The 19,495-nt window shown below is 34.7% G+C and overlaps 2 protein-coding genes across 2 annotated transcripts; both read left to right on the top strand.

Moving 5' to 3' along the window:
- The first annotated feature begins 662 nt into the window (after positions 1 to 662).
- LOC130731230 (protein HASTY 1) lies at positions 663 to 10,997 on the top strand. The gene is made up of 22 exons (XM_057583456.1): positions 663 to 941; positions 2,325 to 2,426; positions 2,544 to 2,687; positions 2,777 to 2,857; positions 2,983 to 3,052; positions 3,589 to 3,659; positions 3,734 to 3,897; positions 4,018 to 4,089; positions 4,181 to 4,418; positions 5,115 to 5,177; positions 5,276 to 5,560; positions 6,463 to 6,576; positions 6,716 to 6,842; positions 6,926 to 7,095; positions 7,181 to 7,282; positions 8,054 to 8,157; positions 8,269 to 8,563; positions 8,699 to 8,946; positions 9,137 to 9,640; positions 9,751 to 10,045; positions 10,185 to 10,368; positions 10,476 to 10,997. The coding sequence occupies exons 1-22, from the start codon at positions 837 to 839 to the stop codon at positions 10,553 to 10,555; spliced, it is 3,618 nt and encodes a 1,205-aa protein (XP_057439439.1). The 5' UTR covers positions 663 to 836; the 3' UTR covers positions 10,556 to 10,997.
- A 1,653-nt stretch (positions 10,998 to 12,650) lies between these two features.
- LOC130732744 (uncharacterized) lies at positions 12,651 to 13,691 on the top strand. Its single transcript, XM_057584735.1, has 2 exons — positions 12,651 to 12,830; positions 13,358 to 13,691. Exons 1-2 carry the CDS (start codon positions 12,666 to 12,668, stop codon positions 13,616 to 13,618), a joined length of 426 nt encoding a protein of 141 aa, XP_057440718.1. The 5' UTR covers positions 12,651 to 12,665; the 3' UTR covers positions 13,619 to 13,691.
- Positions 13,692 to 19,495: the final 5,804 nt, after the last annotated feature.

The following is a 19,495-nucleotide window of genomic DNA, read 5'->3' as shown; positions in this document are numbered from 1 at the left end:
TGTGTTTAGAATGGCTAAAGCTAGTAACTTGTCAACTTTTTCTCTTCATGGTGTACTGGTGTAGCTATAAACACTCTATGAGTGTGTTTTAAAGAGTTGTTAGCATTTAACACACTTTTATTAATTGATTGAAATTCATACGAGTATGGCCTATATTTTTAATGGATTCACATGAATTTCAACAAATCAATAAGTAAAAGTTAAAAATAAAGTGTTAAAATGAGATACACCTCACCAACTGCAATGACTAATCCTCTCATTAAGAATGCTCGCACTAAACAGTAAACGACTTGCCGTAAAATAAAATGTGATATATTTACATGAGCAATAATCGAACCTCAACCTTATACTTAAAAAATAAGGTGAACCAACCAACATGACACACCTCTCAATTGCATTAAAGTAAATGTTAATACTCCATTAAAACCTCTCAAAATCACATATCCCCTTTACCTCTTAGCCTATTATCACATATCTTCTCGTGCATTCATGTCTTAATGACTTTATCCAACTCATCATCAATGTAATATGAATGTAATGAAGTTATCATAAACATGTACAAAATAAATTACTTATATTCAAAAAAGAAAAAACAGACGAAAACGACAACGAGGCACACACACAAATACACAATACACCCATAAAACCCAAAGGAGTGAGTCGACTTGAGTCGAGACTTGTCTTGACAAAAACTGAATCCCTCTCTCTCTCTCTCTCTCTCTCTCTCTGAAAACCTCTGAACCTCTCTGAAATTCTGAACCACCACAACTGGAGACGGAGACGAAGAACGCGTGCAAGGAAAGGAAAACGAACAAACAGCGGTTCACGTTGCAGAAATGGACGACACTCACACCAACAATGTGGCCCAAGCCATCGCCACCGCTCTCGACTGGGCCTCCACTCCCTCCGCTCGTCAATCCGCCGTCGCTTTTCTCGATTCTGTAATCCCTCTCATCTTCCTCATTTTTGCTTCATGCATCACACATCACTGCCTATCTATCTTTCTCTTTTCTGTTGTTGAATTTCATGTTATTCTTTGCTTGCATTGTTGCTTTCTTTCACAAATAAACTGGATTCCTTGTTCACTGGAAACCCTAATCATCATCACACCTATGGCTATGATTGCTGAGATAAACATGTTTTTTTTCCACTTTTTTGCACTTGTAGGTTATTTTTCAATGTTTCCCTGCAAGTGAACATTGACTGCTTTATTTGTTATTTTTTGAAGGATAGACTGAGAAGGTTCTGCCTGTTATGTATTTTCTATCAGAAGGAAATAACCTAATTGACTTCACTGGATGATCATTTTTGTAGCAGCTTTTGTGTAGTTTAATAACTTGCCATCATCATATTTTTGTTGCGGCTGTTGTATCAATTTAATTGATGTTGGTAATGTCGTCAAACTCGCGAGTCTACTTACCGGAATTTTAAAAACTTGCCACGGTGTACAACGATAATATAAAAGTAGGTTTAGGGATAAATTAAATCATTAACCGAATAAAAATTTAACCTTTGAACTTCAGAATAGAGCTATGTTCAGCAAACCACAATAATAAAGTGCGGTATTACTTAGTGCGTGTTATACAGTAAGGTTTAATATATTTTAGGCATTGTACAAAGGTTAATATACTAGGTTCAGTATACTCAAGGGGAGAACACATTGTAAAAAGAAGAGTGGAGGGAGGTGAATATATACTGTACAATTCTCACCGGAAGACAGCAAGAAGAAGACAGGGAAGAAAGGATGGTGGAGGATGCAGCACAAGACTGGGGAGGATTACGTTGGTCCAGCCGCGGCGAAATGAATAAATGATAGTCCGACGGCGGCTGAAAAATGAGGGTCTAGCGGTAGAACCTTATGCCGGTGGACAGACCTTGTCCCCTCGTGAAATACAGTGGACACACTCAGTTTTGGCACTCTGTTAGGGGAAAACCTTTTGGCGGCTGTTATAGCTACTGCAGGCAAAACCTCCACACCTTAAAGAGCAACATACTCTACCTAATTAAAACATAGTTGTTTTGGTTATGTATTCGGGAAAATCAGTTTTTTTTAATCTGACTAACGAACTCGATCCTAAATTCAAGATTCTAAGGGAGTCTACCCAGGTTTGAGAAAAAAAGAGTTTGATAGCGATTCAACTTAATTTCCTCAGGTAGAATCGTAAGCGTGTCTTGTCCGAATTCACAAGTTGACTCACGAGTTTGGCAACCATGACTATTAGTACTGTCATTAGTCTATCAGTATTGTTAATTCAGAGTGATTAAAAGTGATACTTTAATATTTGAATATTCACCCAAGACTAATCTATTTAAAATTTCTTCAGATCAAGGCAGGAGATGTACGGGTATTAGCGAACACATCATTCCTTCTGGTGAAAAAGAATTGGTCACCTGAAATCCGGTTACATGCTTTTAAGATGTTGCAGGTTTACGTTCATATGCTGTTGCTACTTCCTTTTCTAGGGGATTTACCTTCCTTTTCAGGGATAAGTATAATTAGTTATTTATCCGTGTTCCTTATATAAAAATATATCTGCATACAGCATTTGGTACGCTTAAGGTGGGAGGAATTAAGCCCTGCTGAGCATAGGAACTTTGCAAATCTCTCTGTTGATTTAATGTCTGAGATTGCAGATCCTGGTGAAAATTGGGCTCTTAAAAGCCAGACAGCTGCCCTTGTTGCTGAGGTTCTCATCACGATGCTCCTCATTATCATTTATCTTCCATTTTGCTGTTTTTTGCATTAACTATATTTTTACTGCTGGTTCTTTCACAGATAGTTAGAAGCGAGGGTCTTAATCTATGGCAAGAAATGCTTCCATCTTTGGTTTCTCTATCTGACAAGGGTCCAATACAAGTAAAATTCACGTATCCCTACTCTTGTCATTTTGGGCACTTACGGTTATTCTATTTCAATATACAAACTAACTCCATTATAACTACTTTTATTTTTTGTTTTTATGATTCGCAATTACATATCAGGCTGAGTTGGTTTCGATGATGCTGCGGTGGCTTCCTGAAGACATTACAGTTCACAATGAAGACTTAGAAGGTTTGTAATGTGTCTGTGAGTCTGGCTCATGTATGGAAATTGAGTGATAGAATTGAACTTGCTGCAACCTCCTCATGAATCTATTTGACTTTGGCAAAGAAGCAATATGAGTTTTCTATTGATAATTTTAGGCAACCAATATTAATACCCATTAATAAGCAATGCAAGGGGACAGATTAGTATGGCTTGTTTATTACATGTCCCTGAAATGTATACCATTTTATACCATGGAGAAAAAAAAAGTGTTAGAGAGAGAGAGAGAGAGAGAGTCAGAATGCGCAAAAAGAGGAAGAGGGTTGCTGTATGTGATGGGACATACCAACTTGTTGATTTTAAAGATCCCCGGGTGCGTCAATAATAATAGAAGTGAGAAACAAAACAAAAAATCTGAAGCCCACACTCGTAACCCACCAGCAGAATATGAATGTTTACGCTTGTAAATAATGAATATGTACACCTAGTCTTGAGTGAATTCTCTGTTCTATGTATATGAAGTGTTGTGTGTCCCCTTCTTACTTACAACTTGTTAATTTCAGGTGATCGTCGCAGGCTACTTTTGCGTGGGCTAAGTGAATCATTGCCTGAAATTTTGCCACTATTATACACTGTACATCTCAGCCCTAAAGCTCATTTCAAGTTTTTTGTTAAGCATTATTGTTATTGTTGTGATTGTTCGTGCAGTTACTAGAAAGGCACTTTACAGCTGCATTAAACGAAGCTGGTAGAAAACAGATGGACATTGCCAAACTGCATGCTGCTACTGTAACAGCTACTCTAAATGCTGTAAATGCATATGCTGAGTGGGCTCCTTTATCTGATCTTGCCAAGTCTGGTATCATTCATGGGTATGCAACTATGTATCATTCTTTGTTTATTATCTGACACTATGCAATATTCTTTCTATATAACCATGCTCTGGTTTTTTCTTTCTGCTCACCTTGTTTTTCTATCAACTCCCCGAACAGTTGTGCTTTCCTACTATCTGCTCCAGATTTCCGTCTTCATGCTTCTGAGTTTTTCAAACTTGTCTCCCCGAGGTATTCATTATAGCTTTCTAATAGTCAATAATATTCTCTCCCTTTTTCGTTGATCAATAATACCATGGGTCACTCTGAATCGTAATTGTAGGAAGAGACCAGCTGATCCGTCTGCTTCTGAATTTGACCAAGCTATGAGGAGCATCTTTCAAACATTAATGAACATATCTAGAGATTTTTTGTATAGATCTGGTTCAGGTCCCGGGTCCATGGATGAGGGCGAGCATGAATTTGCTGAATATATATGTGAAAGTATGGTGTCACTGGGTTGCTTTAACTTGCAAAGTATTGCTGGAGATAGCACCATACTTCCACTTTACCTAGAACAGGTAATTGATTACTCCCTCCGGTCCTATTTATAAGCATGAAAGAGAAGAAAAATCTTGGTCCTTTTTATAAGAACCAAATGAAAGTTTGAGCTATATTAATTAATTTTTTCCAATGATGCCCTTATTAATTCTAACTTGTAAAATGTGTCTCATTAATTATTCTCTCTCTTTTCCACTTTCCAACACTAATAACAAAGGGTAATTTTGGAAGTTCATTTTAATTTAAGACAAATTTAATGCATTTTATCTAGTTTAACTACATTTCTTAAACTATGTGAATTTTTTTTTTGTTGCTTATAAATAGGACCGGAGGGAGTATATAGTAGCACTCTACCATTAAGCAGCTTGGGGATGATGGCATAAATTAGTTGTGGCTATGCAATTTTGTCATAGATTCTTGTTTTGAATTTCTCAATTTCAACATCATTTACATCCGTATGGTGTTGTTCTTATTAAACTCAATATAAATGATAATGACAGATGATAGAACATCTTGCATAGTTTTTCACATGACTTGTTTACCAAATGCCAAGTATTTTTTTTTGGGGGGGGGGGGGGTTACTCTTGTATTGCTAGTATCAGATGCATGGGAGGAAAATTTTGCCATTTCACTTGACTACTATTTTACATGATCACATGTTAATCTTGGATCTTACTTAACCCTTTCATTTTATTTTTTCTTTTATTTCTCTCCAGATGCTGGGATTTTTCAAACATTTCAAGTTTGCTATCCATTTTCAATCCCTACACTTCTGGCTGGTATGTTGAATGTTGTACAGAAGAACTGTCTGGTGGTGTTTTTTTTTTGCCTCAAATGGTTATATCTCCCATTTCTTGTCTCAAATGTTTTCTTGCAGGTGCTGATGAAAGATTTGATGTCAAAGCCTAAAACTTCCACACATTCAACTGCTGACAGTTTAGCAGTCAAGAGCTCAGGTTCTGGGGAGGTTGAAAATGCAAAGAAAAAGGCCCTAAGCTTTGTGAATGATGATTTCTGTGTTGCAATTTTAGATATGTCTTTCCCTCGCATGCTTAAGAGAGAAAAAATTCTGCATGAAACCTCCCTTTCTTTAGGGGTGTTGGAATTGTGGAGTGATGATTTTGAGGGCAAGGGTAGTTTCAGCCAGTATCGTTCTAGGCTGGTACGTCTCACATGCATATATGAAGTCAGATAATATTTTCTATCATACAAATGATGTTTTTCCATTTGCTTACAGGATTTTTATTTTTTATTATGGAACGTCTTATGAGGAAGTTTCTTTGTTACTGAATTTTTTTCTATTTTCTAAGATAGTACTTGGAAGTAGGGGCTTATTGCTTGCAATGTTCCATGCATTTATATAAATCTCTGGGAAACTTTTATTCAGCATAGCATAGTTTGAGGAGTCTGCAAGGGTTATTAAGAGTGTGTTGTGTTGGTTTCAACTTTTTTCTTAAAAAATCAAAGTTTGCAACTTTTTAGGTGTGTAACTCAGCTTTTAAGAACAATCATTATTTTAAAAAAATTCTGAAAACAAATTATTTGAATAAACTACTTTGATTAGCTTATAAAAAAAAGCTGGTATGATAAATGAGAGAGAAACTAGAAGTGCTTTTTATTAGAATAAACAAACACAAATCAGCTAATGTGTTTTATATTTATCTCTTTTTTTATAATCTTAAACAAACACATGTTTTTGCCATATTCCTTAAAATTTAAATGTTGGATATGAAAAGAGGAAAAGATACAGAGAAATAAAAATGTGAAATTCAGACTTGTTAATCCCAGGCCAATCTTGCACCATAGAGAATAGAGAGGTGAGAAATACAGAGAGAGGGAACATTTTTTTTTTTTGAAATGAGAGGGAGAACCTATTATAGTCTAAGAGTTTTGCATGTGAAACACACATGTTCAGTGTCAGTATATATTCAAATTTTTTGTGTCGATATTTTAATAAGTTATTTTTCTCTTCCCGGCCTACTTCTATTCTTCATTTTCCTTTAATTTTGAATTCCAATTAACCTTTTCAAATATTTTTGACTGATGAATGGTTTTTTAAAACAGTTGGAATTGATTAGGTTTGTTTCTTTCTACAAACCCCTGATAGCTGCTACCAAAGTTTCTGAAAAAATTGATACAATCATCAAGAGTTTCTTGCTTTCACCAGCACCACCTCAGGTTTATATACTTTCTATTCAATGTTTTTATGTACTGTTATATTTTTAATATTTCAATCTCTAAAAATTGTCACCTCCTCACGATCATTTCATGCTCACGTGTAATTTGTCCATTGTGGATTCTTCTTTTCCCACTGTAGGACTTAGCTGTGATGGAAAGCACGCAGTTGGCTTTAGAGATTGTTGTGAATACAGTTTTTGATGGATCCAATGATTGTGTTAAGTCGAATGCTGAAATTCAGTTTGCATTATTTAGAACATTTGAAGGTTATTTTAGTTAACTTTCATAATTTTCTGTTTTGGAGCTTATTTAGTTGGACCTCTAATAATTCTGGTTGCTTGCCTTGAAGGTTTACTCCAACAATTTATTTCCTTGAAATGGACGGAGCCTGCCCTTGTGGAAGTACTTGTTCACTATTTGGATGCAATGGGCCCCTTTTTGAAGCATTTCCCTGATGCAGTTGGCAGTGTTATCAATAAACTATTTGAACTTCTAACATCCCTTCCCCTTCAAATGAAGGTTCCCTTAACAGCCCCTTTTCTTTGTTACTTTCAACTATAGGGAAATTCTGTGGCAAGTTAAATACCATATATTCTCTTGGCAGGACATGTCATCACTAAGTGCACGGCATGCAAGGTTGCAGACCTGTACATCATTTATTCGGATAGCAAAAACTGCTGACAAAAGCATCCTGCCTCATATGAAGGTGTGTTTGTTAAAACAATTTTTTTTTTAAATTGTAATTAGCTGGCCATGCCAATAGATGGGAACTGGCTCTTATGTACCTGAATTAGACAATTATATATAGAAAGGATTGAATGGCATATGAATTTATAGAGGAGGACTGGCGGAGAAAACATGTTATGCAATATAGCCTTGATCTATGTATGAATTAATCTTATATGAACCAGCTTTAAGTTGTAGCATAATAAGAAATCTGCAACTAGAGGGGATATATTATTTAAGTCTTAGCCAGTTACCCCTTTCTGATGCATTTGAATGTTAGTGTGTGATGCTATTTCAATTGATGAGTTAAAGCATATATACATCTTGAGAGCAATGTGTGAATAGAAAGGGTCCTAACAGGGAGAAAGATGAATGTTTATAGAGAACGTGTAAGGGGTCACGGAAGAGAGGAGAATTTTGGGGTAAAGTTGGTTGTGTTTGGCCTAAGTGGAGATTGCTTAATGCAGTCTGCAGGAATCTTTCTTTTGCTTCATTTATTTATTTTGCCACTGAATCCATGTTTCTTGAGGATTTTCCCCTGCTGTAAGGAGCTGAGCGCCCTTTTTGTTGGATAAATAATATCAATAGATTTTTAATTCCTACTGAATCCTTATGTCAATAACTCAAGGAAACGTTGCTTGAATAATTTTACTTTTTGCTTTGTTGGTTCATCTTGGACACTTCATCCTACTGCCTCGAGTATAGTTTGGTGAGAGATTGTGTTCATTTACTTTTACAAGTTTTTATGTAGGGCATTGCTGATACCATGGGATGTTTGCAAAGGGAGGGCCGTTTGCTTCAGGGAGAGCATAATCTTATAGGTGAATCGTTTCTTGTTATGGCTTCTTCTGCCGGGTAATGATCAAGCAGAACAGATAATACTGTTGATAATTTGATTTTTGTTTGATACTTTGTTAATATTTTTGTTTAAAATTTACTTACTTTTTATTACTTAATTTGGCTCAGGATTCAACAGCAGCAAGAAGTTTTAACCTGGTTACTAGAACCTGTGAGCCAGCAGTGGACACAGTCGGAGTGGCAGGATAGATATTTGTCTGGTCCACAGGGTGTGGTTCAGTTGTGCTCAGAAGCGTCAGTTATGTGGTCAATTTTTCACACAGTGACATTCTTTGAGAAAGCACTTAAGAGGAGTGGGTTGAAGAAAGCTACTGGGAATTCAGAAAACAACTCGACATCAAATTCAGCTCCTCTGAATCCAATGGCCTCTCATGTATCATGGATGTTGAAACCTCTCTTGAAAGTATGTATACTGCCCTTAAGAGGCTGGCCCTGCTATGTCTCCTCTAGTATTTTTGCAACTAAAGGGTCAATGTACTTTAATCTTGTTCTCTAAGTACTTGGTATTAATTAAGTTTAGCATAATCTTAATTTCCAGCTACTTCGTGCCATACATTCCCTTTGGTCGCCATCTGTAAGTCAAGCTTTACCTGGAGAGGTCAAAGCCGCAATGATCATGTGTGATGCTGAGAGGTTCAGTCTTCTTGGAGAAGAGACCCCTAAATTGCCGAAGGGTTCTTCATTGACTTTCACAGATGGATCTGACGTTGCCATGAGTAACGAAGGCCATGCTAAACCCAATGAATCAGATATTCGAAATTGGTTAAAAGGCATTAGAGACAGTGGGTAAGTGTGCACATCCAATTTTTATTTTTCATTTATAATTTACAATCTTTTGTTCAAATTTGATTATTTTTGCGCCAAACCTCTATAAAGATCAAAGAACGTTCCTGGTAAAAGAAGATTCTGCATCTGTGGCGTCTTTATTATGTACGTTACAACTTCATTACTAAGTCCTTGATATTTTTATGGATAGATATAATGTATTGGGCTTGTCAACAACCATTGGGGATTCGTTTTTCAAATATTTGGATGTGCACTCTGTTTCTGTTGCCCTAGTTGAGAATATACAGTCAATGGAGTTCAGGCATTTGAGGCAGCTTGTCCATTCCATTTTGATTCCTTTGGTTAAAAGTTGTCCTTCGGATATGTGGGAGATTTGGCTTGAAAATCTTCTGCACCCATTATTTGTTCATGTTCCACAAGCTCTTAGCTGTTCCTGGTCCAGTCTTCTACAAGATGGTAGAGCAAAGGTTCCAGATGCTCATGGCATTCTTAGTGGATCAGACCTGAAAGTGGAAGTGATGGAGGAAAAGCTCTTGAGGGGTCTCACACGTGAGATGTGTTCGCTCCTCTCTGCCATTGCTTCTCCTCCCCTTAATACTGGAATCCCTTCTTTGGAACATTCTGGGCATGTTAGTCGTTTCGACATGTCTTCTCTGAAAAACTTGGATACAGTTGCATCGTGCTCTATGGTTGGGTATGCTTTCTACTTGTTATGAAATATGTATCATCTTTAATAGTTTTTTCCTACTTTTATAACATGTTTTTTAGCCCTTTTTTTTTCCTCACATGCCTTATACTTGACAGTTTCCTTCTAAAGCATGAAGCTCTGGCCCTTCCAGCACTACGTATGAGTTTAGAAGCTTTTACATGGACAGATGGTGAAGCTGTGACAAAAGTTTCTGCTTTTTGCTCTGTGTTGGTAGTTCTTTCGATTGTAACAAATCATACACAACTCGTTGAATATGTCGCAAGAGATCTTTTTACATCCACTATTCAAGGTTTAGCACTTGAATCAAATGCAATGATCAGCGCTGATCTAGTTGCCATTTGCCGTGAAATATTTGTTTATCTTTGTGATAGACACCCAGCTCCCAGGCAGGTCAGTTGTTGTTTTCTTTATTTTCCCCATGACTTGGTTAGTTTTTTTTCTTCTCCAAGTGCATTTTACATTTGAAATACACTTGCAAAGAATCCTAGAACTTGGGTATTGATTAATACGCTTTGTTACTATTTTTTAGGTATTGCTGTCTCTTCCCTCTATTACCCCTCATGATTTGCATGCCTTTGAGGAATCTTTAACGAAAACAGCCAGTCCAAAGGAGCAAAAGCAGCTCATGAAAAGCTTGCTTCAGTTAGCAACTGGTAACAAATTAAAAGCACTTGCAGCACAGAAAACTGTCAACATCATTACAAATGTTTCGAGTAAGCAAATGACTTCTAGAGCTATAGTGTGTATTAGGGTATATCTATTTTTCTTGTAATATTTTCATTTTTTTCAAGTTTTAATCTCTTCTGCTTCTGCTGTTCAGTGAGACCACGCAGCTCAGTGAATGCTTCCGAGTCCAAAGTTGATGATGGAGATGTTGTGGGGTTGGCAGCCATTATCTGATACTACTCTGAGCTCATGGAAGGTTTTTGTACAGGAGTGAGCTCATATTGAGAAGAGCTGGGTTCTTATTATTTACTAACATACCGTTTCTTCCCCTGCAACCTTACAAATGAGTCATGGAGCGGGAGTACAAATATTTCATGTCCTTGCTCTGTTTTCTCTTCATAGGCACATGTGAATGAGATTTACCATATGCATATTAAAATGCTAGCAACATAGTTTTTTCGGTAACAATATAATACATTTTCCTATATTATTCAGTGGAATATTTTCAGCAATTTGAAGCTGAAATGTAATGGAACCAGACGTGTGGCGTCACTGTTAACTTATTACTGTCATTTTGACTGGATTTGAGGTGGACTCAGATTGCATTATTGTATCAAATTGTAAATGGTAAACATCGTGTCAGAAGTATGCAATAGACTGCGAGTAATTTACAGAACTTTTTCTGTGTTGTCGGGGGTGGTGGATGGGTTGATTTTTTCCACCTTAGGGTTTGTGCTCTAGAAGTTGAACTCCACAAATATACTTTTTATGTGTGGATAATTTTTAGCATCCAAAATCAATCAATAGTAGGGAAATTAAGACTAAAGAATTTAATAATCAATCTAATTAGATTTACGTGGACAATTTTCTTTATATAAAAGAAAAATGTTGTTTGAAGCACCTTTTCACTAGAAAGATGGACTTGTTATCTACCACTTATCTAGCATAAAGGGAACTAAATCACCACACTTTTGTTTTCATCAATTAAAAGATTTTTAGTTTTGGAATTTGGAAAGTTGCAGCAACCGAGTAAACTACCTTCAACTAGAAGGTCTTTTGCAATGAGAGTGAAATGTCCGATGCACGAAGGGTTTAATGACAAGCTGGATTGAATGTTAGGTTTAATTGGAAGTTTGGTTAGGAACGTGAACAAGTAGATATAGACACTTTCTTCTTCTGGACTAAGTTTGGTGTCCTATAAATTCAATGAGGAACTGAGTAATCCTTTCTCAGTTTCATTTTCAACTTTATATATCCCTCTTGGAGGAGGGACTCGAAAAAGGCATGAAATGATTTTATTTATCAGGTGTCGAGCTTGAAAAGCAATACTAAAAATAAATATAAAAGACATATGCATAATTCTTTTGCTTATTTTACAAGTTCAACCAAATATATGAATTTAAACTCCAAAGAGGTATATAGTTGAAAAATGTGAATTACGGAAATGGGGCAGGAGTGAAATACTAAATAAATAACCTCTAGAGTTTAAATTCTTAATATTTTTTACCATCCCTTAAATGATGACACAAGTCAGATTTTTATTTTTCTTTCAATTTGTTTCTTAAATTCTGCCCAAATTATACTACTATTGTGGGGGTTAAATAAAAATATAGTGTGAATAGAATTAAACAAGGAATTTTCCGATGTATACAAAAAAATTAAACAAGGAAGTGAAGAAGAACAAGATTGCTGGTATTCATCAACCCTTAGTTTGCATATGTTTAACATTTAATTTAGGATTTTTTAAATAACCCATGAAAAAATTGGGTTAAATAACTCATCGTTCAATCACATTAAAGATAAGTGGGGTAGAAACTCTATATTTTATTTATTAATTTATTTTAAAAAAATCATATTGATCCATTGAATTGTGAGTTAGTAACCCACATAAGCCATTTACACAACCCTTTAATTTAACCAACAATTATGACATATATTGAACTTTATAGATCAAGTTCTTTGTTGTTGACTTTCAGGTTGAAATGAAGAAGAATGGTAGTTCAATGTTTGGATTAGAAACTCTTTCACTTACTAGTCAATAGTTATCCTTTTGTCGGTAGAAATATTTAGATTTCCGTTAAATATTTAAATATTTAGATATCGGTAAAATTTTATTTCTCTACTTGTGAGTTAGTGTAATATATAATTGCAAATATAATTTCACGTATTTGTATGCAGTTAAATAAAATAAGAATTGACACATTAAGTTCTACTTTCATAAAAAAATAAAAAAAATAAACCAAAATTTTACCACAACATCAAGTTAAGTGAAAATCTACACAAACACTTAGTTACCCAAGTACTCTCTAGCTGTCTTAAGAACAATGGTTCACAATTCTTATAAATGTTGGAAATTGGGATAGGCCTAAAATCACATCCACATAGCGTGACCGTGAAGGAAGGAAGAAAGAAACTGAGAGCAAAAAGAGATGCCTCCACCTTGGGGTCCGCCGCCACCGGGTCCTCCCGGCGGTATCTGCAGCTGTATATGCAGCCTTCTATCTTCTTGGTGAGTTACATGATCTCATATTCTCATTAATATGCTTAAAGTTTCCCTAACACGCTCTTGTTGTTTTTCTATTCATCTCTTTACTGGAGAAATGTTTCAACAAGCAATCTCAAAAAAACCAAGCCAAACTAAAAGGCTCACTGAAGTATATTCTTAAAATTTCAAAATATTAGGCCACTATATATGAATTTTCCCACCTTTCAACAAATCAACCCGAAAGAGCTAAATGTCATGTAGAAGTTTTCAGAATGATATGATGAATGATATATTACATATTATATACTAACATACATCATGCACATATAGTTTTTTTTGTCAAACGAGAAAACATGTGTTTTTTTTTTTCATCCGGATCAATTATATAATTCAGAAGTTACTTATATAAGTTTATTCTCATAATTGATCCTGACATCATAATCAATTATAAAAGTGTTTCCAACATGCACTAATTAACATTTTTTGTCAAATTAATAATTTTTTGACTCTAACTAAATTTTGGGTACCTAAATATTTGATTTTGATGGCAGTTTGTATTGTCTGTGCTGCTGCTGTCTTCTGGAGAGTTGTTGTGGCCCATTGTTTGGTGGACCACCTCCTGGGCCTCCTGGGCCTGGATTCTGATCACTGATTTAAGCTTTGTGCAAATGGCTTCAGGAATGGTCGATGATGATGGGTTGTTACTAGCAACCCCCATAGTTTCTGCTTCATTTGCTTTTAAATCTGATAAACTACTAGGTTGTGTGAATGACATTGCCACTTACCAGCTACATATAATGCCTGGGTTTTGAAGATCTATTTTGCAAAGCATTGTACTACTGTGATTGAAGTCTTAAATGATCTTAATGCAATAATCATTATGAATTCTACGTGCCATTAAACATTACAACTAACTCAATGTTGATCTGGTTTAAAAATAACTTATATTCTTTTTAAGGTCTCAACTCTCAAGTTTAAGCTTAGATTCAGGTAACAAAAAGCTTAATAATCAATACATATATTTATTAAAATTTTAGGCCAAAACTGGGCCGAGCTTAATAATGGTTTGCAACTTTGCATGATGAACAATTGTGTTGGATCCTCACTTGTGATATGATCACTTGAGAGAAATCTCAATCATACTAAATATTTAAAAAAAGAATTGCTAACACATTTTGAACATATGAGATCTTACCTTAGTGGTCATGCCCACTAGAAATAACTCAATTCTTGTACATTTTAATATTTCATATCTCAATTAAGGGAGTGCATAAAAAGGGTTGGTGCAAACTTTGAGGACCTCTATCTGCATCAATGTCGCTCAGAGTAATTATATATCACGTCATTTCATTTGTAATTAAATAATCGCAAATTGTATCATTTTATTTTATTTTATTTTATTTTATTTACCTAAAATAGAGTAAGACTATTTTTGAACGGAACTAGCTCACTTAAAAAGATTAAACATACATAAAAGTCATTACAGCTGAACAAATGAAAGAACTTCAGGTGGAACTTCTTTAACACAAATAAAGTAAGGGAAAAAGTTAGCGATTTTAGTCAAATAATACTCGCAAAACAATTTCCAGAACAAACAAATAAAAGAAAGTTCAAAGTAATCAAAAGCTAAAACTAAGTCTATATAATATTAAGGATTAATGAATAAAGTACCAACTGCCCATTTGAAAACTATACCATACCTCAAAGAGATGCAAACAATGACTTTTTCACTTTGATAGTGTAGATTTAAAATTTATTTACCAATCTAGTGCAACTTTTAAAATATTTACCAAAATAGTGTAAATCGCCACCATCTTTGACGATATCTAAATTATTTTATGGTGTTTAAAAGAAATCGCCAATACCATTGGCGACATACACTTTATTTTATTTTTTTTCTAAAATCTTTTTACTATCGCCACTCTAATTGGCGATTTCATTTTTTTTTAATGGAAACGCCATTGCCATTGGCGATTTGAATTTTTTTTCGAGTAATGTTTCATCCACACCTCCCTATTGAGGTGGAGATGTGGAATTGTGAGAGAGATATGAAGAAAAGAAAAAGTAAGAGAGAGAAAATATGAGATGTGATAGATGATAAGATGAGAGAGATAGAAATAAAAAGAGGTGGAAATGGAGTGTTTAAAAAATGAGGTGTGTATATATCATTACTCTTTTTTTTCTAGCTATCGTCATTAGTGACGGAAAAGTTTCCCTCACAAAGTTTCGTCGCTAAATCCTTTTCAAAAATCCTCTAGGCTTTTGTGACGGAGTTTACCGTCACAAAATCTAGCATATAATACATAATGAAATAGTGACGGATTGAGGAAATAGAAGATTTCTGTCACAAAATAATTACTGACAGAATACTCTTTGTGTGATGAAGTTGAAACCGTCACAAAATCCTAGTGGATTATCAAAAGGGAATTAGCGACGAAATTTTGAGAGGGAATTATTTCTGTCACTAGTGAGCACAGTAAAAAAAAATTAATAATCGCCAATTGCAATGGCGTTTTTATTAAAAAAAAAGAAAAAAATTAAAATCGCCAATTAGAGTGGCGATACTAAAAAATGAAGAAAAAAAAACACATCACCAATATTAATGGCGATTTCTTATAAATGTAAAAAAAAAATTAATATCGCCAATGATGGTGGCGATTTACACTACTTTAGTAAATATTTTAAATGTTGCGCTAGATTGGTAAATAAAACTTAAATCTACACTATCAGGGTAAAAAAGTTGCAAACAATTTGTCTCTAAACACATCCGTTGAACTGAAAGCCTAAATCAAAGGCCATAGAAAGTGGTCATCTAAAGCATGGTCGGTGTTCTTTAAAAAAAAAATGGTCGGGGTTCTTACAACAATACAAACATACAATTAACTAATTAATGGGATTTAGCTTCTAATAATAATACTAGTAATAAGAGCATCTCCAATGTTATTTCTTATTTATTAGTTCTTAGCACTATTTATGTGGGCTCGTATTGCCACATGTGTTTAAGCAACTCTCAAGCAATTTTGCTCCAACCATGAGTTATTTTATTTCTTAGTTCTTACCACTATTCATTTGGTCCCACCAACCACATTATTAATACTTTTTATTTTCATAAAGTAATAAAGTAATTTGGATGAGAGAGAAATAATTAATATTTTAAGCTAAGAACTCAGAGCAACTCCAACGCAGGTTGCTTAACCTGGTTGGAGAAAATAAGCAACGTTGCTTATTTTTTGGATCCATTGGAGCTTGATGACCTGTCGTTGCTTGTTGCTGAAAGCTAAGCAACGTTGCTTAAATAAGCAACGCTCCTTAACTTGCTGTTGGGTTAAAAAATCCTTTTCTCTCTTTCAACCAGCAACATAATTATCGTTAAAAGAAGAGGGAAGCGAAGATGAGTGAAGGGGCAGAAGCAACAAACATTAAAAACCCAGAAAAGTCCCAAACAGAGGTAAAAATTTTAGAATTTATTACAGAATAGAAAGTCTCAAACAGAACAAAAAATTACAAAAATTTGTTGAAAGTTCCAAATAGAACAAAAATTAAAAAATTACAGAAATTCTGAAAGAGGAGGGACCTTCGATCCTTCGATCTACCCGTTTGCATGTCCACTGAGCAAGAGGAGGGACCTTCGATCTACTTGCAGCCCGCTTGCATGTTCGCTGAGCGAGATGAGGGACATTCGATCCTTCAATCTACCCGTTTTCAGAGAAGAGGAAGAGGAGGGAGGCTTCGATCTGGCGGCTTGGGTGAAGGAAAACATCGAGGGAGGCTTCGATCCGTTTTCAGAGGGGAGGAAGAGGAGGGAGAGGCTTCGAACTGAGGAAGAGGAGGGAGGCTTCGAACTGAGGGAGAGGCTTCGGTTGGAATGAAAGGAAGAAGGAGATGAACACAAATTGTCGTTTTCTCTCTCGGTTGCAGTAACACCCGTTTCAATGTTCTTTGTTTTGAAAGTAGTTTCTACGGTTCTAGACACTTCTCTAATTTAGGTTTTACTTTCTGATTCTATTAACACAAAAGCAAGGTGGGCCAAGTATTATAATATTAAACTAAACCAATGCTGATTATGACCCAAAAAAAATGCTGATTTAAGTTGTGGGCTAGTTCCGTTAAAAAAAATGGTGGGATAGTTTTTAAATATTTGGGCCTTAAAAAGAAAAAAAATAATATTTAATTAATAAATTAGTTAATAAGAAGATTAATTAATTAATTACATTAAATTAATATTTAAATTTTCATGTGTAATTAAAAACTATAAATATATAGAGTATAGTGGGACCCAACTAAAAGTAAAATAAGCAACCGTGACTGGAGCGAATTTTGCCTGGGTTGCTTATGAGTTGCTTAAATCCTATGTGGCAGTCTGGGTCCACCATAATAGTGTTTAAGCAACCCAACTAGCAACTCTCCATTGGAGATGGTCTCAAAAAGCAAAATTCCTTATATAAAAACTGAGTTCTTATTTTTAAGAACTAAGGAGTCCATGTCAGCACCTCCAATGGTAAAGTTCTTAATTCTTAGTTCTTAACTCTAAAATAAGAACTAAGAACTTTGCATTGGATATGCTCTAATAATGAGATTTAGAATCAAAATACAGAGCCATAAATCTAGCCTTATCTCCCCAACCAGTCAAGTCACCAATATTAATTGGTCCCATATTAACTGCAGAGATAAAGAGGGAAGAGATGAACATGCATCAAGTAAGTTCTAATTAGCCTCTCTATATAGTACACCGATCAATTCTATTCAATCCAATATATAGGTATACTGATAAAATAGGCTTTTGTACCCAACTGGTATAATTTATTTTGAAAATTACAGCTTTGGGGTACTTTTTTATTTATTTACCAAACTAGTATAAATCGCCACTGTCGGAGGGATTCTATTTTTTTTTTTACTTTTTTAAAGAATCGCCAATGCTATTGGCGTTTTTGTTTTTTTTTTCGTTTTTTACATAAATCGCCAACCATGCTGGCGTTTTCTCTTCTTTTCTTTTTAAATTTTTTTTTTTAACTTAAAATTGCCAACATAGTTGGCGTTTTCTTTTTGTTCCTTTTATTTAGAATAATGATTCATAGACATAGGAATAGTAGAAACACCCCAAACACCCATTTTTCCTGCGAATTTGGTCAAATAATACACTGAACTAACCACCTAAATACACATGACTAACCATAAAGCACATAACCGTGTAAACTCAGTTGAAATTCCTAAATTCAATTTTACACGGTTCTGAGCTTTATGGTTAGTCATGTGTTGGAAGAACCTCGAAGGCAACGACCCCAACGTGTGCGGAAAAAAATCCATTGCTGCTCGACTCCACAATAAAAAATAATTTTTTCTTGAACTAAATTATGTAATGCATATGTTTATTTTTAAATATCAGTTCAAATATTTATGATCAAAGTGCTGCAAAAGTGAGTAATGACACAAAATTGTGTGTGAGTATCAGTTGATTAAATATCATTCTAAATTTCTAATTACTATTTTTAAAAAAAATTAAAAAAACAACAAGATGAAAAAGCCAACTGTGTTGGCGATTTTAAGAAAAAAAAGAAAATAAGAAAACGCCAACTATGTTGGCAATTTTAAGTAAATTTTTTTTTTAAAAGAATAGAAGAGAAAACGCCAACCATGTTGGCGATTTATGTAAAAAACGAAGAAAAAAAAAAACAAAAACGTCAATAGCATTGGCGATTCTTTAAAAAAGTAAAAAAAAAAAAATAGAACCGCCACTGACAGTGGCGATTTATACTAGTTTGATAAATAAGAAAAAAGTACCCCAAAGTTGTAATTTCCAAAATAAATTATACCAGTAGGGTACAAAAGCCGATAAAATATGGAAACGTGGCCTAGACCCCAAGGAAAAACGAAAGGTTCCCAAAGTCTTGCAATATGAATAAATTGCATGGGACCCGTGATAGGAGTAGTAGCTATGCTTAATTAATCACAAGTCTTAAATCAATATGTGTCTGCCTTCTTGTATAATTAAACTCAGATGCATATTGCTATATATTCACATGCCGTTCCACTACACGTGCATTTTGATTTTTTACTTAACGGAGGCTATGGTTTTTTATATTTTGAAAACGAAAACTTTATTGATAAAAACTTGAGGAAATAGACATGATAAGGGCTATAAAGATATTAGGTACCCTCTATTATTCACATATTTGTTGTGAATATTGTTGATTTCCTTATTTCTAATTTATTGTTATTTTAGTTATATTATGATTAATAGGATATGTGTCATTTATAAGATTAGATTGTTTCAATTTTTTCATATTTTGAAAGGAGAAGAATTCTTCATTTACATTATTCGCATAGAAATCAACTTATTTGAGCATAGAACATTCACGTCTTGATGGGATGGGGAGCCTAGCTCTCTGAGTTCTAGAAAATACTTGAAGCAGAGGATCAACCTGCATCACTTGATTCAACACTCTATAGTTATAAGTACTAAAGTAGTTTTTATCAATTACTTAATTAGAGCAAAGAATTTTTTAGAATTATTTAATTCTTTTAACTTGGTCCACTTCAATTAGACTTGTTAAAGTGAGTCTGTTCGGCTCACTTAATGTGGCTCACAAGGAGCTGAAATAAAACGTGAGCTGAACCAAGCCAAATTAGCTCAGTTTTTTTGTGACCCTTTAAAATTATAACGCGACTCAACCAACCATGAGCTGGTGGGT

Source organism: Lotus japonicus, chromosome 1, assembly GCF_012489685.1.
Source record: "Lotus japonicus ecotype B-129 chromosome 1, LjGifu_v1.2".
In the NCBI taxonomy this organism is placed as follows: Eukaryota; Viridiplantae; Streptophyta; class Magnoliopsida; order Fabales; family Fabaceae; genus Lotus; species Lotus japonicus.
This window is presented reverse-complemented; position numbering and strand designations above follow the sequence as displayed.